The sequence below is a fragment of the Ranitomeya imitator genome, chromosome 2 (genome assembly GCF_032444005.1).
Source record: "Ranitomeya imitator isolate aRanImi1 chromosome 2, aRanImi1.pri, whole genome shotgun sequence".
NCBI lineage: Eukaryota > Metazoa > Chordata > Amphibia > Anura > Dendrobatidae > Ranitomeya > Ranitomeya imitator.
Genome location: NC_091283.1, coordinates 50,811,613 through 50,837,087, shown reverse-complemented (window position 1 = coordinate 50,837,087; position 25,475 = coordinate 50,811,613). Strand labels below are relative to the sequence as shown.

At 44.0% G+C, this 25,475-nt stretch overlaps 1 protein-coding gene across 3 annotated transcripts in view; it reads right to left on the bottom strand.

Moving 5' to 3' along the window:
* Positions 1 to 22,145, bottom strand: part of LOC138661792 (cytochrome P450 2C23-like) — a 100,104-nt gene extending 77,959 nt beyond the window's left edge. The window contains exons 1-3 of one of the 3 annotated variants that reach the window (XM_069746714.1): positions 21,700 to 22,145; positions 10,841 to 11,003; positions 2,474 to 2,623 (exon numbers count right to left, since the gene is read on the bottom strand). In XM_069746714.1, coding sequence (XP_069602815.1) covers positions 2,474 to 2,623; positions 10,841 to 11,003; positions 21,700 to 21,879 — 493 coding nt within the window. In that variant the 5' untranslated portion in view covers positions 21,880 to 22,145. The remainder of the gene's footprint in view (positions 1 to 2,473; positions 2,624 to 10,840; positions 11,004 to 21,699) is intronic. The other 2 variants (XM_069746716.1, XM_069746715.1) reach the window with 2 other exon arrangements.
* Positions 22,146 to 25,475: the final 3,330 nt, after the last annotated feature.

Here is a 25,475-nt window from a genome sequence, read left to right as displayed (position 1 = left end):
CCAGGCCAGATGGTCCTTGTTCTTCTCCCGGTTTCATTTCACCCTCCATTTTCTTTCTGGGGAGAAGAACATTCGTGCCGATGCTCTCTCTTGCTCCATTGTGTCATCTGTGGAGGAGGAAGAGGAGCCTCGGCTTATTGTGCGCACTGAGAGCCTGAGAACTGTAACCCCGGTTTCGCTAGAGTCTGTGCCTCCGGGCAAGACTTTTGTACCATCCAGTTTGTGACCGGAGGTTCTCTTGGGCACACTCATCCAGGGTGAGTGGACATTTTGGTTCCAAAAGGACATCTGAGTTACTGGCGAGGACCTACTGGTGGCTGCATATGGCTCGTGATGTCGCAGATTATGTTTGGGCGTGTGTCTCTTGCGCCAAGAACAATTCCCCTCGGCAATGGCCAGCTGGTTTGCTTTACCCTCTGCCAGTGGCAGACAGGCCCTGGGAGATGGTCGGGATGGACTTTGTGGTGGGCTTACCCAAGTCTCGTAGTTGCACCATTATCTGGGTGATCACCGACCATTTTTCCAAAATGGTTCATTTGGTGCCTCTTCCAAGGCTACCTTCTACACAGGCTCTTGCAGCCTTGTTAATCAAACATATCTTTCACTTACATGGTATGCCGGACAAGATTGTCAGTGACCGGGGTCCCCAGTTTGCATCTCTATTCTGGAGGGAGCTTTGTCGTCTACTCAGTATTGAGTTAAATCTCTCTTCGGCTTATCATCCCGAGACGAATGGGCTGGTTGAAAGAGCCAATCAGACTGTGGTCACTAATTTGCGACATTTTGTTTCTGCCAGGCAGGATGACTGGGAATCCTTGCTACTGTGGGCAGTTTGCCCTTAACAACGCTGTAGCCAACTCCACCGGTCAGAATCATTTCCTCCTTAATTACGGCCAGCATCCGTGGGTTCCTGTGCCTATGCCCATGTCCTCTGCTGACTCCAGGGTGACAGACTGGGCAGTGGAGGCACGAGACATTTGGGACCACACTCAGGATGCCATCAGGGCTTCCAAGGAGAGAATGAGGTCCTCTGCCGATGCACATCAGCGCTCTGCCCCGACCTTTGCTCCTGGCGACTTAGTGTGGCTCTTCGCTCGTAACATCAGCCTGCGTGTTGAGTCCATTAAGTATGCTCCTCGCTACTTGGGTCCCTTCAAGGTCCTCGAACAGGTTAATCCTGTGGTCTACCGTCCAGCCCTTCCTCCACGCCTAGGTATCACCGACACCTTTCATGTGTCCCTCCTTAAGCCCGTATACATGTCCCGGTTTTCTGGGTCATCTGCCGGGACATCGGTTTCGTCTACGGACGATTACGAGGTGAACGCTATTTTGGGGTGCAAGGTGGTTCGTGGGAAAAAAATTTATTTGGTTGACTGGAGGGGTTACGGTCCTGAGAATAGATCCTGGGAGCCTGCTGAGAACATTCGGGCTCCGCAGCTCATTGCTGCCTTTGAACGTAGCGAGGCCCAAGGAGGGGGGGCCCTAGGAGGAGGGGTAATGTTAGGGGTCGAGTTCCTGCCTCTGCACAGGGGGAATCTCGGGCCATCTCCACTGCGGTCTCCCATTCTTCTCCTGCTGCAGTTGAGCCTGCTCAGCAGAGACGTTGGTCCCAGCGTCTTGCTGAGTCTGACTCTGTGCAAAGAGTTACTGCTGCATTTCCTGCTTTTGCCATTGAAGTCAGTGCTGGGCAGCGACGAGCAGACACTTCTGGGACTAAGTCCTGCTTTTCACGTTCTGAACATGCCCAGAGTAAGATCTCTCAGTGGAGATCGAGGGTCACATGATCAGATACTGCAGCTAAGGCCATTGGTCCTTCAGGAAAGCCCTGTAGGTGCTCACGCTCTGTGGCAGCTTCTCATTGGTCCTTCTAGGAAGGTCCTATACGTGCTGCAAATATTTAAGGCTCGCATGGCCGTGCGGCCATGCACTAGTATTGTCTTTTGTTATGTGCTTTGCACCAGTGTGGTCACGTGAGTTTGTTCAGGGACTCGGCTGAAATAAGCCCCTAGAATGCTGGCATCTCCGGCGAGGAGTTTGTGTTTGAATGTATTCAGGGACCTGGCTGAAATAAGCCCCTAGAATGCTGGCACCCCCGGCAAGGAGTTTTGTGTGCATGTGTGACCACTGAATGCTCTGTTTGGGCAGTTAGCCTGTGCCTCTGTGGAGTTTAACAGGGCACAGTGCTTTTCTTTCACGGCTACTCGGTGAATTAACTGAGTTAGTCCATACCGCCATATAGTGCCGCCGTTTGCTAGCAGAAGGCACTCTCCTGCACGGTGAACCCCGGGCTGCGAACGCACCAATATCAATAAAAACATCTCTATTTAATCGGTGCATTCCGCTAGCCCTAACAATACATGAACATCAAATACATTTAACCCTTTAGACTGTCAGGGAGCCGATCATCAGCTGCACCACTTCTACAATTTGATGATTTCAATTTAAATTTTAAACAAAAAAAATGGACACATACCATTTAAGCTTTTGAAGTGATTAAATAGGTGCTGGGCCTCCTCCTGTAGAGGTTCTTCTAAACTCTTCTTACCCATTCCAAAATCTTTTAAGGTCAGGAGTGAAAACTGTCTCAAGAAATTCCAGGACTCTCCATTGACAAATGCTAACCCTTTATAAAATATCAAAGTGTTTTGTTATTTTCTTCATCCAAATTGAAGTCTGCTAACAACTTACTCTGTAATAAATGACCCACTATTAAGTTTTGTGTAGATGACCATAGTTTTGGTCCGAGAGCAATTCGTCAAAATGTCGGATCGCTCTCAGACCATTGTTATTCAGTGAAATCAATGGCAAAGTTGAAAAACGCATCAAAAACGCTACGTGTGAACATAGCCCAAGTGGTGGAGGAACATTTTTGTCTTTTGTTTTTTTATTTTGCCTTACATACATATCATTACCCTGGAAAGGATGTTCCTTAACATATTTTCTAGGAAAATACATTTTGGTTTCGTCTTTGTATGTTTTATTTTGCGCCTCTAAAAGTGGCGTAAGACTCTAACAAGATTGTTCACAGCTGTGACCTGGGAGTCAGAAATGCTTCCAGGGGTATTTCCCATGATGTTATCATGTCATTTGAGCACTGTTTCCATCAATCTCAGATGTTTTTAGACCCTAAAAGGACCCCTGGGGGTGGTCGCGGCAAAAATGCTCGGTTTTCCCATAGACTTGCATTGGTTCGTTGCTCGGGTCGAGTACTCGAGTATTCCAATTTGCTTGACCCAAGCAACAAGCACTTGAGCATTTTAGTGCTCGCTCATCACTACACACTGATGGTAAACATGAACACGTGGATGTAAAACACTGATGGCACCAGTACCGTATGGCAATGCAGAGACTGACAACGAATCTCTCGACCCCATCATGACAGCTTCATGTATTTCTATGAGGATGACATGCTCGGGTCCAGAGAGTCATGGCCAGTCCATGCATTGCAGTTCGATCTCAGACCGATTTGCCAGATGTCTGAATGAGCCCTTGCAATGCAAGCTTATGGAGCTCGATGTGAACTGATAATTTGGAATAATTGCCACGTGACAATGATGAGGACCAAAGCTGCACTGGAAAACTGGGAAAGCAGTGATTGATGAGTATATTACTGGACCTAAATGATCCTATATACACATTTACCCAGATTTTACCAATGAAAAGTTTAATGGGTGTGTTTCTGCAAGGATTAAAATATTCTATTGCAATTAATACATTTTCATACAATTCGAATTTCCAGTCAAAATTTCAAGCAAATTGCCGAATTGTAGTTTTAACAGATACTTTCATCACTAGTAATTATGATGAAACTAGATGGTGGCCCGATTCTAATGCATCGGGTATTCTAGAATATGCATGTCCACGTAGTATATTGCCCAGCCACGTAGTATATTGCCCAGCCACGAAGTATATTGCCCAGTGACGTAGTATATTGCCCAGCCACGTAGTATATTGCCCAGTTATGTAGTATATTGCCCAGCTATGTAGTACAGTCATGGCCAGAAGTTTTGAGAATGAGACAAATATTAATTTTTCCAAAGTCTACTGCTTCATTTTTTCTAATGGCAATTTGCTTATACTCCTGAATGTCAGAGTGATCAGCTTAACAGCAATGACTGTACTTGCAAAGTCAATATTTGCCCAGAAAATGAACTTTAACCCCCAAAACACATTTCAACATCATTGCAGTCCTGCTTTAAAAGGAGCAGCTAACATCGTTTTAGTGATTGATCCATTAACACAGGTGTGGGTGTTGATGAGGACAGGGCTGGCGATCAATCAGTCATGATTAAGTAAGAATGACATCACTGGAAACTTTAAAAGGAGGCTGGTGCTTGGTATCATTGTTTCTCTTCAGTTAACCATGGTTATCTCTAAAGAAACACATGCAGCCATCATTGCATTGCACAAAAATAGCCTAACAGGGAAGAGTATCGCAGCTACAAAGATTGCACCTCAGTCAACAATCTATCGCATCATCAAGAACTTCAAGGAGAGAGCTTCCATTGTTGTCAAAAAGGCTCCAGGGCGCCCAAGAAAGACCAGCAAGCGCCAGGACCGTATCTTAAAACTGTTTCAGCTGTGGGATTGGACTACCAGCAGTGCCGAGCTTGCTCAGGAATGGCAGCAGGCTGGTGTCAGTGCTTCTGCACGCACTGTGAGGCGGAGACTCTTTGAGCAAGGCCTGGTTTCAAGGAGGGCAGCAAAGAAGCCAGTTCTCTCCAGAAAAAACATCAGGGACCGACCGATATTCTGCAAAAGGTACAGGGAGTGGACTGGTGAGGACTGGGGCAAAGTCATTTTCTCTGATGAATCCCCTTTTCGATTGTTTGGGACATGTGGAAAACAGCTTATTTGGAGAAGAAGAGGTGAGCGCTACCACCAGTCTTGTCTCATGCCAACTGTAAAGCATCCTGAAACCATTCATGTGTGGGGTTTCTTCTCAGCCAAGGGAATCGGCTCACTCACAGTCTTGCCTAAAAACACAGCCATGAATAAAGAATGGTAAATAATAATAATAATAATAATTTTATTTATATAGCGCCAACATATTCCGCAGCGCTTTACAAATTATAGAGGGGACTTGTACAGACAATAGACATTACAGCATAACAGAAATACAGTTCAAAACAGATACCAGGAGAAGTGAGGGCCCTGCTCGCAAGCTTACAAACTACCAGAATGTCCTCCAAGAGCAACTTCTCCCAACCGTCCAAGAGCAGTTCGGCGCCCAACAATGCCTTTTCCAGCATGATGGAGCACCTTGCCATAAAGCAAAGGTGATAACTAAATGGCTCATGGAACAAAACATAGAGATTTTGGGTCCATGGCCTGGAAACTCCCCAGATCTTAATCCCATTGAGAACTTGTGGTCAATCATCAAGAGACGGGTGGACAAACAAAAACCAACAAATTCTGGCAAAATGCAAGCATTGATTATGCAAGAATGGACTGCTATCAGTCAGGATTTGGTCCAGAAGTTGATTGAAAGCATGCCAGGGAGAATTGCAGAGGTCTTGAATAAGAAGGGTCAACACTGCAAATATTGACTTGCTGCATTAACTCATTCTAACTGTCAATATAACCTATTGGTACTCATAATATGATTGCAATTATATTTCTGTATGTGATATAAGCATCAGACAAACACTAATAAAAACCAGAGGGCAGCAGATCGTGTGAAAATATAATTTTGGTGTCATTCTCAAAACTTCTGGCCATGACTGTATATTGCCCAGCTACGTTGTATATTGCCCAGCCACGTAGTATATTGCCCAGTGACGTAGTATATTGCCCAGTGACGTAGTATATTGCCCAGTGACGTAGTATATTGCCCAGTGACGTAGTATATTGCCCAGTGACGTAGTATATTGCCCAGTGACGTAGTATATTGCCCAGTGACGTAGTATATTGCCCAGTGACGTAGTTTATTGCCCAGCCAAGTAGTATATTGCCCAGTGACATAGTATACAGCAGAGCCACATAGTATATTGGCTAGCCACGTAGTATATTGCCCAGTGACGTAGTATATTGCCCAGTGACGTAGTATATTGCCCAGCCACTTAGTATATTGCCCAGCGACGTAGTATACTGCCCAGTGACGTAGTATATTGCCCAGTGACGTAGTATATTGCCCAGCCACTTAGTATATTGCCCAGCCACTTAGTATATTGCCCAGCCACTTAGTATATTGCCCAGCGACGTAGTATACTGCCCAGTGACGTAGTATATTGCCCAGTGACGTAGTATATTGCACAGTGACGTAGTATATTGCCCAGTGACGTAGTATATTGCCCAGCCACGTAGTATATTGTCCAGTTACGTCATATATTGCCCAGTGACGTAGTATACAGCAGAGCCACGTAGTATATTGCCCAGCCACGTAGTATATTGCCCAGCCACGTAGGATATTGCCCAGCCACGTATGTCACAGGTTGAAAAATAAAAAATAAACATACTCACCTAACGATCCGAGGGCCCCTTGTAGTTCTAACATACTCACCATTCTCGTCGCTGCTCCTCAGCGTCCTGTCTCTCTGCCTCCTTGGATCCAACGGCGCCGTGCCGATGGGCGCGCGGCTGCCGCCATCTTGCGTTCCCAGAATGCATTGCGAAATTACCCAGATGACTTAGCGGTCTCGCGAGACCGCTAGGTCTTCTGGGTAATTTCGCAATGCATCACCGGGAACGGAAGATGGCGGCAGGCGCGAGCGGCTCAGCGTACAACGGAGGGTGAGTATAGCAGGTTTTTTGTTTTTTTAAATTATTTTTAACATTACTTTTTTACTATTGATGCCGCATAGGCAGCATCAATAGTAAAAGGTTGGGGACACACAGGGTTAATAGCGGCGGTAACGGATTGCGTTACCCGCGGCATAACGCGGTCCATTACCGCCGGCATTAACCCTGTGTTAGCGGTGACCAGAGGGGAGTATGCGGGCAACAGGCACTGACTACGGGGAGTAAGGAGCGGCCATTTTCTTCCGGACTGTGCCCGTTGCTGATTGGTCGCGGCAGCCATGACAGGCAGCTGGCGAGACCAATCAGCGAATGAATAACCATGACTGAAGGGCAGACAGACAGACGGAAGTGACCCTTAGACAATTATATAGTAGACTAGCTGAAGAGCCCGGCGTTGCCTGGGCATAGTAAATATCTGTGGTTAGTTATAGCACCTCACTTCTCTTATTTTCCCATCACGCCTCTCATTTTCCCAATCACATCTTTCATTTTCCCCCTCACATCTCTCATTTTCTCCCTTTCACCTCTCATTTTCTTCCTCACTTCTCTCATTCCCCCTAACACTTGTCATTTCGACCTCACATCTGTCATTTTCCGATCACTACACTATTTTCCCTCACTCCTCTCATTTTGCACTCACACCTTTTCATTTTCACCTCACACCTCTCATTTTCACCTCAGTATATACATGTTTGTCATCTCCCTTATATATAGTATACACCTGTATGTCATCTCCTGCATATAGTATATACCTGTATGTCATCTCCCCTGTATATAGTATATACCTGTATGTCATCTCCTCCTATATATAGTATATACCTGTATGTCATCTCCTTCTATATATAGTATATACCTGTATGTCATCTCCTCCTGTATATAGTAAATACCTGTGTCATCTCCCCTGTATATAGTATATATCTGTGTGTCATCTCCTCCTGTATATAGTATATACCTGCATGTCATCTTCTATATATAGCATATACCTGTATGTCATCTCCTCCTGTATATAGTATATACCTGTAGGTCATCTGCTCCTGTATATAGTATATACCTGTGTGTCATCTCCTCCTGTATATAGTATATACCTGTATGTCATCTCCTCCTGTATATAGTATGTACCTGTATGTCATCTCCTTATCTATATAGTATATGTTAGGAGTCGAGTTTCCTCTGCTGCACAGGGGGAATCTCGATCCCTGTCTGCTGCGGTCTCCCATTCTGTACCGGCCGCAGTGGGGCCTGCTCAGCGGAGGCGTCGCTCCCAGCGTCTTGCTGGGACTGATTCTGTGCAAAGGGTTACTGTTGCCTTTTCTGGCTCTCCTGCTGTACCTTGCACTGATCTGCGGCGAGCGGGCTTCTCTGGGACTAAGTCCTTATTTGCACACACTCAGCATGCCCAGGGCAAGATCTCCCGTTGGAGATCGAGGGTCACATGCTCAGGTACTGCAGCACTTTCCATTGGTCCTCCAGGAAGGTCCTGAAAGGGCAAAACTTCAGTAGCAGCTTCCTGTGCTGCAACTATATAAACTGCACATGACCGCACGGCCATGCGCTAGTATTGTCTTGATAATATGTGTGTGTTTTGTGTGTGAAAGTCGCTCTTTAAAATACCCTCCCTATTGGATGACTGTTCGCGGAAGGTGTATGTTTGCTATCTAGCGCCCGACTTATCCAACAGCACGTTACACACATAACAGCATCTAGTTGCTGTGACCGCCTGTACGGCGCCGTGCGCTTCCTCTGCACTTTCCTTACCCAAGCCTGGGTGGTTAGTGGCGTTCGTCAGTGCAGCACTGCATGCACTCTCGTGCCTATATATACTATTTTAATAGTTTCCTTACATACCCAATTGCGGTGTTGTGCCAGCAAGTGGTCTAATCGGACTTCAATCCTGTGTTGGGGTTGTGTTCGCTGACTTCCTGCTCGTGCTCTATGTGCGGTACCGCGGTCCTGTGACTCAAAAGGATCGCTTTCTTCACGCAGGGTGAAGTTAACCCGTGCGTGTATACTTATAGTACCGCCATATAGTCCGTCTTACTAGCAGCAGGGTTTTTACCTGCACGGTGGACCTCGGACTGCGAAAGCACCTAGTTTCATATCATCTATACTTGGTGTGTTCCGCCAGTCCTTAACAGTATATACCTGTGTGTCATCTCTCCTGTATATAGTATATATCTGTGTGTCATCTTCCCTGTATTTAGTATATACCTGTGTCATCTCCTCCTGTATTAGACCTCATTTATGTTATTTGCTCAGTATTTTTACCTCAGTATTTGTAAGCTAAATTGGCAGCCTGATAAATCCCCACCCAACAGGAAGCCCTCCCCCCTGGCAGTATATATTAGCTCTCACATACACATAATAGACAGGTCATGTGACTGACAGCTGCCGTATTTCCTATATGGTACATGTGTTGCTCTTGTAGTTTGTCTGCTTATTAATCAGATTTTTATTTTTGAAGGATAATATCAGACTTGTGTGGGTTTAAGGGCGAGTTTCGTTTGTCAAGTTGTGTGTGTTGAGTTGCGTGTGGCGACATGCATGTAGCGACTTTTGTGAGATGAGTTTTGTGTGGCAACATGCGTGTAGCAACTTTTTGTGTGTTGAGTTGCATGTGACAGGTTAGTGTAGCAAGTTGTGTGCAGCAAGTTTTGCGCATGGCGAGTTTTGCGCGTGGCGAGTTTTATGTGTGGTGCCTTTTGAGTATGTGCAAGTTTTGTGTGAGGCAACTTTTGCATGTGTTGCAACTTTTGTGCATGTGGCAATTTTTCCACGTGTGCAAGTTTTGCGTGTGGCGAGTTTTCCATGAGGTGAGTTTTGCACTTGTGGCAAGTTTTGCGTGAGCCTAGTTTTTGCATGTGGCGAGTTTTGCGCATGGCGAGTTTTGAGCGGCGACTTTTGTGTTTCGACTTTTATGTGGCGAGGTTGGTGTATGTGTGGTGAAATGTGTGCTGAGGGTAATATGAGTTCAAGCACATGGTAGTGTGTGGCGCATTTTGTGTGTGTGTTCATATCCCCGTGTGTCGTGAGTATCCCATGTCGGGGCCCCACCTAAGCAACTGTACAGTATATACTCTTTGGCGCCATCACTCTCATTCTTTAAGTCCCCCTTGTTCACATCTGGCAGCTGTCAATTTGCCTCCAACACTTTACCTTTCACTTTTCCCCATTATGTAGATAGGGGCAAAATTGTTTGGTGAATTGGAAAACGCAGGGTTAAAATTTCGCCTTACAACATAGCCTATAACGCTCTCGGGGTCCAGACGTGTGACTGTGCAAAATTTTGTGGCTGTAGCTGCGACGGTGCAGATGCCAATCCCGGACATACATACATACATACATACATACACAAACACATACACACATTCAGCTTTATATATTAAATGGTCAGAATAAGCTTCTGTGCGTCCATGAGAAATAACATTTTTGGCTACTATGGCATGCATGCTGCTTTTCACCAGTTTTCCCCCGTGTAAACTCTATCTCTAACTTTCAGCTGTGTCTGAGCTAGTGACTCACTAGCAGTGAGTGAAGACTATATGCTATGATGTTTCTCATACATAACACAAAAAATAAATGTGGATTCCTACTCTCCTTTCTCTATGTAGCACATGTTCAGAAACAGCAGACATTATACAGCAGTACTGAGCAGTGTAATTGTGGATCCAGCACTGGGATGAGATAAAACGCTTATTAGAAAGTAACAATATTTTATGGGTGTATGAATCTCTTTCATTCTGCTTCTCACTTTGCTCTTCTAGTATCCATAGACGTCAATAGGAACTGTAATCTGATCTTTCAGTGAGCTGTCAGATTGTCTTGTTTTGATCAATATGGATTTTAGCCATTTTTTAAAATGTGTTCAGGCAGGCAGAGGTGGAGAAGAAGTTGCTCATGAATGGAGAAAGAAGCATATTTTGATTGATGCAAAGTCTGTGGAAATAACAGTAACCATACAACTTTTATGGCTCAGTGGGTCAGACCACTCTCAGTCTAATATTATACACCTATAATAGATGTCAGTCATCAATATCTAACACAGAAGCTTACAATTCTGCAATCGGTATTATTATGTCCAATCTGATAACTTATGACTTACCAGCATGATTCATAATACTTTCCACAAATGGAATGGCACCACGATTCAAAAATGCATCTCCCATGTCAACAAGTGCTTCTTTTATAATCTGATATCCAGTGAGAACTACAATAGGTCTTGTGCCAAAGTAGACAGTATAAATGGGGCCATATGTTCTTGCCATCTGTGAAATTGTCAAAATCGACAGCATTTTAAGAGACCTTCACATGGAGTCAAACATATCTTAAGACAATTTGATTTGGCGATGGAATGTGAATCTGAAATTTTCACCTTATTTGCTTATTTTTAAACTTAAACCAGCTGTGGTCAGCAGTGGCATAACTTGAAACTTGTGGGCCCCATTGAAAAATCTTCAAAGGGGGCCCTCAACTAACGTAGGTCTTTAGTAGTAATCATCTTCTCATATGGGGTATGGAGACCTTTGGAGCCCCTCAAGTCTCAACCTCTGCACCTATTAGTCATGGCCGAAAGTGTTGGCACGCTTGAAGTTGTTCCAGAAAATGAAGTATTTCTCTAAGATAATTATTGCAACACATTATAACACATGTGTTTTTATACACACGTTTATTTTTTTGTGTGTATTGGAACAACACAAAAAAACTAAGAAAAAAAGGCAAATTGGACATAATTTCACACAAAACTCCAAAAGAGGTGAGACAAAATTGTTGGCACCTTGACAAAATTGTAGGTCAACATTTTTGTTTCAAGCATTGCTGTTCGTTGAAACTCACCTCTGGCAAGTAACAGATATGGACCATATGAAAATCACACCTGAACCCAGATAAAAAGGGAGAAGTTGGCAAGATCATTGCATTGTGTCTATGTGTGCCACAATAAGCCTGGAGAACTGAAAGAGGAAAAAAGAACTGTCTGAGGACATGAGAACCAAAAATGTATAAAAATATATCAAAGTTACAAGTCCATCTCCAGAGATCTGGATGTTCCTTTGTCCACAGTGTAACATAATCAAGAAGTTGGCTGCGCCAATCCTCTGAAATGCTCTACCCCAAGATATTAGGACCATCCACAATTTGCATAGTTTTAGGCGCTCGCTCAAAACACATTTGTTCAGAGCGGCCTATCACATTCAGTAATCAGTCATGTCATGTTTGTGTGTGTGTGTAGCCCATTCACTATCTCCATCTATCCCCCACCCCCTGAAGATGGCTGGACCATCATTGTAAATACATCATTGTAAATACACACCTGTGCTTTGTATCTCCCCTGTTGTGAATTCTGCTTTTGGGCTCCCTCCGGTGGTTGTAAGTGGTAATACAATTGTCCCTGGGCTGCAGTCCTGGTCAGGTGTATCTGCTGATTGCAATTCTGACTGGAGTATTTAGGTTTGCAGGATTCATTAGTCCTTGCCAGTTGTCAATGGTTATTGGGAGGTGCTGGACCTCTGTCTGGTTTCTCCTGCTTAGCTGCCAATTCAGCAAAGATAAGTGTCTGTTTTTTTGTCTATGGCACACATGCTGTGTGCTGGATTTTTGATTGTATTTCTGCTCTGTGTGTAGGATTCTCTGGAGTTGCAGATATACGTTCCACGTCTTTAGTTAGATGGAGGAATTTTTTGTATAATCTGCTGTGGATATTTTTGGAAGGGTTTTATTACTGACCGCACAGTATTCTGTCCTATCCTTTCCTATTTTAGCTAGAGTGGCCTCTTTTGCTGAATCCTGTTTTCTGCCTGTGTGTCTTTCCTCTCCTACTCACAGTCAATATTCGTGGGGGGCTGCCTATCCTTTGGGGTTCTGCTCTGAGGCAAGATAATATTCCTATTTCCATCTATAGGGGTATTTAGTCCTCCGGCTGTGACGAGGTGTCTAGGGTTTGTTAGGCACACCCCACGGCTACTTCTAGTTGTGGTGTTAGATCAGGATTTGAGGTCAGTACAGTTACCACATACTCCAGTGAAAGTTATTCATGCGGCCCCAAGGTCACTGGATCATAACACTCCCCCACCTCATTGTAGAATGTATGCTCTCACGAGTAGGGTCGTTTTATTTCACTTTAATTATTGTATTGTTAACGTTGTTACTGTTGTGTTTGAAACTGTTAAACTGTAAAGCACTGCGGAATATGTTGGCGCTATATAAATAAAGATTATTATTATTAAGTTTATGTGGCAAACCAGGAGTTCGGATGCCACAGTGGCAATGCCTCCCTCACAGGGGGTGATGTCATGCCTGGAAGCAAGAAGGGATTCCTTTAGTAGGTACATCAGCATGCAACACTTTCCTGACTCCAGACCAGAAGGGGGAGCTCTAACACCTGATTTCAGGGGAGCTTCCTTGATAAGTTCCGGCTTGGAGGCAGGGTTAGTCAGTCAGAGCTAGTCTGAGGAAGAGGAAGCAAGTGAGGAGAACATGAGGGATTGGAGCTGCGACTGAGCTCACCCCAGGACTGAGTGCCAAGGACCGGACACCGGAGTCCAAGGTTGTTTGGGAACTGCAGGCCCAGCAAATAAAACTGGAGGACAGGAGATTGCAGGTTTTCTGGTTCCATCTGGCACCCGAAGGCACAGCAGCAGATCAGAGACTGGAGTCACAACGAGTGGGTGCCACCTGGAACAGGCTCAAGCTGCCTGCCATGTGGGTAGTGTTTTGTTTAATGGACAGACAGTAGGAGGGACTTGAATAGAACTAAAATCATCAAGAACACAGAGAACAGCGCAGTAGGGAGACTTCCAACCCCACCTGGCTAGGAGGATTCAGAATTGTTTCCAGGCTGCCCGGATCTCCAATACCACCTGTTACCTGTGCTCCAGACTGCACCTTTGACCAAAATTAAAGGTAAAGAAAACTGCAGCCTTTATGTTCTCTACTTGAAACCAGGGATTCCCTTGAAACCAGGGATTGAAACCAGGGATTCAAGCTTCAAACCAGGGATTCAAGCTTCAGGAGGCTAATTTGCATATTCCAGGTGCCTTCTGGGAGAAGCGAAGTCTCCCTAAGCTAGAAGATCGTTGGGTACAGCCGGGACCAGCTGCTTCGAAAGCATCACCAAACCAGGGATTCAAGCTTCAGGAGGCTAATTTGCATATTCCAGGTGCCTTCTGGGAGAAGCGAAGTCTCCCTAAGCTAGAAGATTGTTGGGTACAGCCGGGACCAGCTGCTTCGAAAGCATCACCAAACCAGGGATTCAAGCTTCAGGAGGCTAATTTGCATATTCCAGGTGCCTTCTGGGAGAAGCGAAGTCTCCCTAAGCTAGAAGATCGTTGGGTACAGCCGGGACCAGCTGCTTCGAAAGCATCACCAAACCTTGCCTGTAGGACATTATTGCAAGAGAGCTTGGCTGAGTAGATTACACAAGAAGGAAAACACACAGCAAGTCAGCAGGATCTAGGAGCAACATGGCAGATGTGACAACCTACATGGTGAGCTGCAGCATGTGCTACATGTTCACAGATCGACCAGAAGAAGAATCCAATTTCACCTGTCAGAAGTGTAGACTAGTGGCCCGTTTAGAAGAAAAGGTGCGGGGTCTGGAAGAAAGAATAGCAACTTTGAAACTCATCAAAGAGAATGAAGACTTTCTAGACAGAACAGAAGCATCTCTACTGGTCACAGAAGGTGCAAAAAGTGTCAGAGAACCTCCAAAAGCAGATGAGTGGAAGCATGTGACCAAAAGAAGCAAGAAGACCATGGAGAAATCACCAACCACACAACTGAAGAACCGATATCAAATCTTTGTAGAGGATGAAGATGGCACACCTAAGAATGAAGCAATACCAGCAAGCAAAAAAGAAAAGGGCACACAGCAACAAGTGACAGCAAAAAGTACAGCCAAGAAGCAACGAAGAGTGGTGGTGGTGGGAGACTCACTACTGAGAGGCACAGAAGCAGCCATCTGCAGACCGGACATAACTGCAAGAGAAGTATGCTGCCTTCCAGGTGCGATGATCAAGGATGTGACCGATAGGATACCAAAGCTCTTCAGCTCCAAGGACGTCCACCCATTTCTTCTGATACATGTTGGCACCAATGACACGGCAAGGAAGGACCTACCGACAATCTGCAAGGACTTTGAAGAGTTGGGGAAGAAAGTAAAGGAACTGGATGCACAGGTAGTTTTTTCTTCTATCCTTCCAGTAGACGGGCATGGCACCAGGAGATGGAACAGGATCCTTGATGCAAACAACTGGCTAAGACGATGGTGCAGACAACAAGGATTTGGATTCCTGGACCACGGTGTGAATTACTGGTACGATGGACTCCTCGCCAGAGACGGACTACACCTCAACAAACCTGGGAAACACACATTCGCCAGAAGACTCGCTACACTCATCAGGAGGGCGTTAAACTAGAAGAAGAGGGGACGGGAAGAAAAACATTAGACTCGAACAAAGACGACCCAGGAAAACATACTCAGAACGGAGGTAAGAACATTTCTAAAACAATCCACAGTGAGGAGATTGGAACAAAACAAAATCCTCTAAACTGCATGCTCGCAAACGCCAGAAGCCTGACAAACAAGATGGAAGAACTAGAAGCAGAAATATCTACAGGTAACTTTGACATAGTGGGAATAACCGAGATGAAAGCTATGACTGGGCAGTTAACTTACAGGGTTACAGTCTGTTTAGAAAGGATCGTAAAAATCGGAGAGGAGGAGGGGTTTGTCTCTATGTAAAGTCTTGTCTAAAGTCCACTTTAAGGGAGGATATTGGCGAAGGGAATGAGGATGTCGAGTCCATATGGGTTGAAATTCATGGAGGGAAAAATGGTAACAAAATTCTCATTGGGGTCTGTTACAAACCCCCAAATATAACAGAAAGCATGGAAAGCCTACTTCTAAAGCAGATAGATGAAGCTGCAACCCATAATGAGGTCCTGGTTATGGGGGACTTTAACTACCCGGATATTAACTGGGAAACAGAAACCTGTGAAACCCATAAAGGCAACAGGTTTCGGCTAATAACCAAGAAAAATTATCTTTCACAATTGGTGCAGAATCCAACCAGAGGGGCAGCACTTTTAGACCTAATACTATCTAATAGACCTGACAGAATAACAAATCTGCAGGTGGTTGGGCATTTAGGAAATAGCGACCACAATATTGTGCAGTTTCACCTGTCTTTCACTAGGGGGACTTGTCAGGGAGTCACAAAAACATTGAACTTTAGGAAGGCAAAGTTTGAACAGCTTAGAGATGCCCTTAATCTGGTAGACTGGGACAATATCCTCAGAAATGAGAATACAGATAATAAATGGGAAATGTTTAAGAACATCCTAAATAGGCAGTGTAAGCGGTTTATACCTTGTGGGAATAAAAGGACTAGAAATAGGAAAAACCCAATGTGGCTAAACAAAGAAGTAAGACAGGCAATTAACAGTAAAAAGAAAGCATTTGTACTACTAAAGCAGGATGGCACCATTGAAGCTCTAAAAAACTATAGGGAGAAAAATACTTTATCTAAAAAACTAATTAAAGCTGCCAAAAAGGAAACAGAGAAGCACATTGCTAAGGAGAGTAAAACTAATCCCAAACTGTTCTTCAACTATATCAATAGTAAAAGAATAAAAACTGAAAATGTAGGCCCCTTAAAAAATAGTGAGGAAAGAATGGTTGTAGATGACGAGGAAAAAGCTAACATATTAAACACTTTCTTCTCCACGGTATTCACGGTGGAAAATGAAATGCTAGGTGAAATCCCAAGAAACAATGAAAACCCTATATTAAGGGTCACCAATCTAACCCAAGAAGAGGTGCGAAACCGGCTAAATAAGATTAAAATAGATAAATCTCCGGGTCCGGATGGCATACACCCACGAGTACTAAGAGAACTAAGTAATGTAATAGATAAACCATTATTTCTTATTTTTAGTGACTCTATAGCGACGGGGTCTGTTCCGCAGGACTGGCGCATAGCAAATGTGGTGCCAATATTCAAAAAGGGCTCTAAAAGTGAACCTGGAAATTATAGGCCAGTAAGTCTAACCTCTATTGTTGGTAAAATATTTGAAGGGTTTCTGAGGGATGTTATTCTGGATTATCTCAATGAGAATAACTGTTTAACTCCATATCAGCATGGGTTTATGAGAAATCGCTCCTGTCAAACCAATCTAATCAGTTTTTATGAAGAGGTAAGCTATAGGCTGGACCACGGTGAGTCATTGGACGTGGTATATCTCGATTTTTCCAAAGCGTTTGATACCGTGCCGCACAAGAGGTTGGTACACAAAATGAGAATGCTTGGTCTGGGGGAAAATGTGTGTAAATGGGTTAGTAACTGGCTTAGTGATAGAAAGCAGAGGGTGGTTATAAATGGTATAGTCTCTAACTGGGTTGCTGTGACCAGTGGGGTACCGCAGGGGTCAGTATTGGGACCTGTTCTCTTCAACATATTCATTAATTATCTGGTAGAAGGTTTACACAGTAAAATATCGATATTTGCAGATGATACAAAACTATGTAAAGCAGTTAATACAAGAGAAGATAGTATTCTGCTACAGATGGATCTGGATAAGTTGGAAACTTGGGCTGAAAGGTGGCAGATGAGGTTTAACAATGATAAATGTAAGGTTATACACATGGGAAGAGGGAATCAATATCACCATTACACACTGAACGGGAAACCACTGGGTAAATCTGACAGGGAGAAGGACTTGGGGATCCTAGTTAATGATAAACTTACCTGGAGCAGCCAGTGCCAGGCAGCAGCTGCCAAGGCAAACAGGATCATGGGGTGCATTAAAAGAGGTCTGGATACACATGATGAGAGCATTATACTGCCTCTGTACAAATCCCTAGTTAGACCGCACATGGAGTAGTGTGTCCAGTTTTGGGCACCGGTGCTCAGGAAGGATATAATGGAACTAGAGAGAGTACAAAGGAGGGCAACAAAATTAATAAAGGGGATGGGAGAACTACAATACCCAGATAGATTAGCGAAATTAGGATTATTTAGTCTAGAAAAAAGACGACTGAGGGGCGATCTAATAACCATGTATAAGTATATAAGGGGACAATACAAATATCTCGCTGAGGATCTGTTTATACCAAGGAAGGTGACGGGCACAAGGGGGCATTCTTTGCGTCTGGAGGAGAGAAGGTTTTTCCACCAACATAGAAGAGGATTCTTTACTGTTAGGGCAGTGAGAATCTGGAATTGCTTGCCTGAGGAGGTGGTGATGGCGAACTCAGTCGAGGGGTTCAAGAGAGGCCTGGATGTCTTCCTGGAGCAGAACAATATTGTATCATACAATTATTAGGTTCTGTGGAAGGACGTAGATCTGGGTATTTATTATGATGGAATATAGGCTGAACTGGATGGACAAATGTCTTTTTTCGGCCTTGCTAACTATGTTACTATGTTACTATGTTACTATGTTACTTCTTTTCCCGCACCCTCATTCCTGCACCCCAACATCCACCATCCCTCATAAATTGTTCTGACAGCCCTGGGGCCCCGCTCCACCTCTTGGGAGCCAAATTATCTCAGCTGTGACACAACTGGCCCCAGCAGTCCCCTTAAGCAGCGTCGGCCATTCATAGCCAAATACCACAGGTGGCGTCACAAACTATCCCCCATAAACTTTAATTCCCTTTTATTTGACTTTACATGGTCACCCAGGGCAACAGACTGGGCCACTGCTGCAGTGACCTTCCCCTTTAAGAACTGCTGTGTTGGACCTAGTACTGAGTACCCCACGGCCCTGGCAGGGCACTCCATTTACAACCCATGGCACTGTAGCTAATCTCCTTAAACGTTGAGGGCAGAGAGAAATCAATGAAAGTTTTCAATGCAGAATAGTCTGGATGGTGGATAAGCAGCCCCAAATAAGTTCCAGAAAATTCAAGCTATCCTGCAGGCTCAGGGTGCATCAGTTTCATCAAGAACTACCCGTCGTTGAATGAAATGAAACACTATGACGGTAGACCCAGGAGGAAAACACTTCTGACACAGAGACATGATATGGCTAGACTGCAGTTTGCCAAAATGTAAATCAGTGAGCAAAAATCCTGTGAAGGTGTCTTGTGGACAGATGAGAGCAAAATAAAGCTTTTTGGTAAAGTACATCATTCTACTGTTTATAGAAAATGGAATGTGTCCTACAAAGAAAAGAGCACAGTACAGACAGTCACTTGGTGCCATGACTGTGTATTTTGTAATTGCAATACTTTTCTGGGAGAAATACTTCATTTTCTGGAAGGATTTCAAGGATTCCAACACTTGGCCATGACTGTATAGTTATTCCTCTGGCGGTAAGTATGCAATCAGTATAAGATCAGTTTTTACATCAGCAGTTATTAACAGTTACAAGACCAAATACAATTGTATCTGTTAAGGATTGCAATGTATCTGTAAAAAAAATAAATGCTGAATCTGACGTGGCAAATATATCCTCCTGAGGCAACTGCAAAGAACCAACATTTCTGTAATCATTGTCTTTCAGATTTACCTCCAGAACCTTCCAGCGGACTCCAACATGTCAACTTAGAGTCCTCACTTGGCTTGAGAAGCTTCTGTCTACCTCTTCAGCCAAGGGCCAATCCATCTCAAAAATGTACTCTCCCCTCATTAAAGCACCACTAATGTACGTTTCATGTGTGTAGTAGAATAGTTAGAAGCTGCTGTTTTTTGCTGTTCTCAGAGCTGCTCCGGTCATCTTCTGCAGGTTATGACCTGCCGGATTGTTCCAGTGCTTGCTGGCCGACCAGAAGTCACTTCTCAATGTAAATCTGAGTCAGAATGGGGCCAGATGGGGAATCTTATAGACTTACATTGAGAGAATGTGACCATGACCTCTGACTTCCGGTCAGTTAGGAGTTGCATTCACACAACAGGACCAAAGCAGCTCTGGGAAGATCAGAACATGGAAACTGGTAAGTATATTACGGGGGGCAGAGACCTAACATTAATGATACCACTCCGGTGGTGAAATAAAGAAAAAAGTGCTGAAGTGGTGCTTTTATTCCTAAAACAATACCATATTTTGTAAGAAAATGGGAGAGTGAATTTCTCTATTTTCTCCTTTCTGACAATCGGTAAAAACTGGACCGTATGCAGATGAGTTTGGTCCTATGTTTTCATGGACCCATACACTTGCATTATCAATTTTGATTTGACCCTCATATCAAAATAGGGCATGAGACAAAAAGAAAAGGAAAGCCGGCACAATTCAACCTGAGTGTTTTAGCTTGTCCTGAAACCGTACTTTGGACTGAGCAATCAAACCTCCAGGTATCGGGTGCTCACATAATGAGGTGCAAACATGTACACGAGAAGAAAAAATAGTGGCACTGACCGGTCCTGTAAAATCCAATGTTTTTATTCAGAAAAACATGTTTAAAACTCGCTGCAGTGAGGGAAGGAGCATATGTGCAGGACGACAATCATTTTCCGCTCTCCTGCGCATCTACTGGTCCTGGGCATCTCTCCACAATTTCCCGCAGACCTCTCGGTCTGTATAAAAGCACAGACCTGTGAATGGTCCCATGGACTATCGGAGGCACCAGTACAATTCGTGAAAACAACGGATAACACTCATATTGGAAAATCGGACAAGTTTTCCCATGCACAGTCACTTCAGGAATCTGCCTGAAAAGACAATGTGTGCACAAACCCTTAAGCTTTTCACTTGCTGATGCAAAAAGTCAGTACATCTAGCAAACGCAGGGCTTTTTTGGCAATGTTTCTCCTCCCCAAATACCTTCTCTCATATTTAGATCACCTGTCCACATAGTACCATTTTGGGAGGCCATTAGACACTAAATTAAAATTATTTGACATAGAGATACAACCTCAACATTAAGACTGTTGTTTCATATGTCAGTCTTAAAGAGGGGAGTGCGGGAATACAATGTGCCAAATTCATGAACAAGCACACGCCGCTTAATCAATTTGGTGCATTTTAGAAGTGGCATGTGCCTCCATGCATATCGCTAGAAATGTTACTTCAATAAAGGACTAGGACTATTTCAGGCAAAGTAAATGCCACCACTTTTAAAGAATTTGTCAGGATTCTCCGGTGTTAGAACTGTGAGTAAGCAACCAATTTCCAGCCACATTTCGACATGGCATGTCCATTCTCACTCAATTCACTTGTATTGAGCGAAGACATGCATGTCTAGTCAACATATAACCATATGTATTAATTGCAAACTAGAACTCCAGCACTAGAGAATCCTGACAGCTCGCATGAGGATTCACAAGTCTCCAGTCACATAAATTGACTATAAACTGGAGCCCCAAGACTGGAAAACCCCTTTAATTACTTGTGGGGTACCATGAGAGGTATCTCCAAATCATAGTTTTTGCAGTTGTATTGTAAGTTTGTCATTTAAAAATGTTAATAAAAGGAAAAAAAATGAATACATTAAAAAAAATGTTAGATTTTAAGAGTTGTCTTAATTTTTTGATTAGGGTAATATTTCTTAAAATAGGCAACTTTGGAATTTATCTCTTATTAAAAAACCCTCTCCACCCTGAAGCATTTTAACATCTACAATTTACTGCTTGTTGCCTAAGTTATCGACTACCTCTGCAGACTAGCAGAGGTAGCCAGTTTCCAAGGCAAGGAAGCACAGTTCTTGCAAGCTGTTTGCTATAGAGCTTGAAAGTTACTGAGGAAAAATCTGCTAACAGCATCTGGAAGTGCACAGTTCAGACCACTGGCATGAACATGCCGTAGGTCTAAACGGTCAATCTTCAGAAATGTATCAACCTCCGGTAAGCAGGAAGTCAAGAAGCAGAGGAGTGGTGGTTCCTGAGAAAAGAACATTAGACGACCCTTTTTAAAGACAAATAGATAGCTACATTTTTTCAAATCATCAAATCTTTTAGTGTTCAAATGCACGTAGAAAATTATGATCCCAGTCCTTTTACATTTCGATATTAAGACCCCACTTACTTTTGTTAAGCTTGGAATTAGTCCATCTCTCTGAATCTTTAGAAAGTTCCCTACAATAGGTAATGGGAATGGTCCAGGGGGCATCTTTCTTCTCTCCCATGCATATTTCCAGTAAAAGAAGATCAAAATAAAGGTGATAGCTCCAATCAAGACAGCAATGACATTCTGCTGGTCCATCATGGCTCTGATTTTCACTCCAGCTGATTATGACTGTTCTTCTTTCACTGCTTTCATCTTTTCACGTTGATATGTGGGTGTTGTAAGGTCCCGCTGGATCCAACCCAATGCCCCAAGGTTCTTTGAACTGCGTTCTGCTTCTCATTCAGATCATATTATATGGGATTTAGCCAAACAAAAGAAAAACAATCATTGCTCAGAGGAGAAATATGTAGTCTTCGTACTGGTTGCATAAAGTGTTCATGTTATGAAACTTTCCTACAAGAAAATATGGAGCAATTATAAAAAAAAATCATATATACAGGCGTTGCCTGACTGTGAGAGGGAGCGGTCGCAATTCACAGGAGCTCCTGCCTAACTTATGACATCTAGGAGATTTAATAGCCCCACAGTGATAATTGTGGCTCCCTGGATAGGCAATAGTACTGCGACCACTCCTAGAAGATCCGGAGGACAAGTGGAGCGCCTCACCCCAGCACGGGACCCATGGACCTCGGAGGAGAATAGGAGAGGGGATAGAGACGCCGCCATCTTGGCAAGCTGAAGCAGCCTCAGGGAAGTACTTGCTTCCCCCTTCCCCGGACACACTCCCCCACCCTAACTCACCGCTCATTCACCTCACCGCTCACCTGCGTCGGTGCCCCCTGTTGACCGGTGCTTTTGTTGCTGCGGTGCCCCGGGCCTCTGCTTTCTGCCGGCGGGGTCTAACAAAAGAAAAGACGCGCCTATCAACAACATCGCTGGGTGGGCTCATCGTCCATAGCGGCGCTCTGTGCTCCTCTCAGCCCTGCGGTTTGAGCGGGTGAGTCGGCGAGGCTCTGGGAGTGGGGTGACGGACCTGAGGTTTTCCCGCCAGGCTCGGCGCCATCTTGGACTCCTCACATTGCAGGAGGAAATCCCTGCAGGCTGTTGATAGACTGTGATCGCTCCCCCTCCACAGATCACTATTTGGAATTCCTCTACTGCTGCCCCATACCCATTTTCTTCATCATATACCCCACTGGGTCAGACTTTGAGAAAGGATTAACCCCCCACTACGTGGATACCAGTGAATCCAGCCTCTAATATCTTTCTTTAGTGCCACTAATTGAATATCTGAAGTCAGGGGCTGATCTGTCTAATGGGCCTCCTGTGTTGTGAGTTCTGCTCTTGGGCTCCCTCTTGTGGTTTCAAGTGGTATGGCTGCTCCTTGGAGTTAGCTGTAATCAGCTGCCTCCACTTATCGTCTCTTCTGCTCGGCTATTTAGGTCTGGCTGTTCCTTCAGCTAGTGCCACTTGTAAATGGTTTCTGGTTGGATTCACATCTCTTTGGATTTCCCTGTTTTCCTGACCAGTTCAGCAAAGCTAAGTTCTTACTTGCTCTGTTCTGTTCAGATTGTGGACTTATCCGTTCAGTGCTTTCTATGTTTGTCCAGCTTATCAGTATGAATTAATTCTGTCTTGCTGGAAGCTCTGGGAAGCAGATTTACCCTCCACACCTTTAGTCAGGTGTGGAGATTTTTAGTAAACTCTGCGTGGATTTTTGTAGTGTTTTATACTGACCGCACAGTATTCCATCCTGTCCTATCTATCAAGCTAGACTGGCCTCCTGTGCTCATCCTGGTTTCATTCTGTGTATGTCTTTTCCCTCTCCACTCAGTCATTATTTGTGGGGGGGCTAATCTATCCTTTGGGGATTTTCTCTGAGGCAAGATAGTTTTCCTGCTTCTGACTTTAGGGGTAGTTAGCTCTTAGGCTGTGACGAAATGCATAGGGAGAGTTAGGAGCATTCCACGGCTGCTTCTAGTGTTGTGTTGAGCTTAGGGACTGCGGTTAGTACAGTTACCACTTCCTTCAGAGCTCGTTCCATGTTGCTCCTAGACCACCGCATCATAACACTCCTGATTTCTTAGGGTAAAGGACTATCCTTCATTTAACGTGCCACTGAAGTCCTTAAAAGCTTATATTCCTGTTTCTATACATATATATTTCGACACGAAAGTGCTCAGCAAGACATCCCTGTAGCGACACCTAGTGTCCATGTCAAGTTCCAGCATTAAACCCAATATAACATGGAAAGTGCTCAATAAGACATCTTTTCTCCTTACTGATCCTATAGTGACACATCGTGTCCATGCCGAATTTTTGCTCTAAATCCATTATAATGAACAAATAAGTTTTTTCCTCCTTTGTCCAAGTTGTGTTTACAGCAATTCACGTTAACAGAAAGTCTCAACAGGCTTAAATCACAAAAAGAACATGAAAAATTAGCGAATAAAGCTATGGCAGATGAATAGAAAAAAATACCCATGGTGCTCTTGACTCTTGTTTGAAGAAAAAAATAGACGCTTCTCATACTCCTACAAGGCGTTCTCTTAAAAAATCAATTTCCTTTGAAAATATAGATGAGTCCAATCTCAGCAAAGTTGACTCTGATAGTGAATCCACCACAGGAGACGTAGCTCCCATCTCCAGAGCGTTTATGAAAAAGTTAATGGCCCAAAATATGAAACCTCTTCTGGAAGAAGTAACAGGAATGCCCTCAGATCTCTACCAACTGGGCCACTGGGTTGAGGCTCTGGAGTCTGCAAATACGGACATAGTCAATGCCGTTACCTGTCTCCATGAACAGGCTCTTAAACAACAACAACACCTGAATGTAGCGCTATTGGCCATAGAGGATCAGGAAAACAGGAGAAGAAGAAAAAATATCCGTATAAGAGGTGTTCCAGAGTCTTATGCTCAAGAAGCCCTAGATAAAGTATCTAAAGAAATTTTTGCCATATTCTGGGTCAAGAAAGAGCTTCTACAATCACAATTGAAAGAGTACATCGTGCCTTGAGACCTAAACCAAAAGCAGATGAACCTCCCAGGGATATTATTCATGGCCTTCTTAGCTACGTAGACACAGCGGCTATTTTAGCAAGTGCCAAAGAACAAGACAAAATTCTCTACGACAACTCTCAATTACAACTCTTTCAAGATCTGGCCCCTTCCACTCTGACAAAGAGACCTCTTCTCTCTGCCCTGAAAGCTAAAAATTTGTCTTACAAGAGGCTATTTCCTTTTGGTCTCGCTGTAAATATTGCTGGCCGTCAAATTGTAGTCCGCACTCCAGAGGATCTTCATAAGGCCTGGAAGACTTTGGACATTTCACCGATTGACATACCTTCCTGGATGCCAGTGGACACCAACTGGTGCCTCCCCCCGTTAAAGAAACCACAAGAGTGGTCTCTAAAGAAGCACACCCCCCCTAAAGTCAAGAAACAAGACCGCAAGAAGCACCCACCTTGAAAACATTTTCTTTGAATGGTAGTAATGATTCAGTTTGCTTTTGTTGTTATTTTTTCTTCTCTAATATCTATATGCTGTAGATGATTTTGTCTGTCTTTTGTTTTTTTTTTTCTCTTTTTTAGCAGCATACTATATTCACATCTTGGACTGCCTCGCCTATGTTTGGGTACTCCCACCCCCCACCTGCGTTCGGCGAGTTTTTGAATGTACAAAGTTTGTTGTTTACTTTGTTGTTTACTCTGTTTCTGTTTCTCTTTAGATACCTGGGTGAGATAAATTCCTTCTCAAGACATGACAAGTATGAATAGTGGCTTCTTTTAACGTAA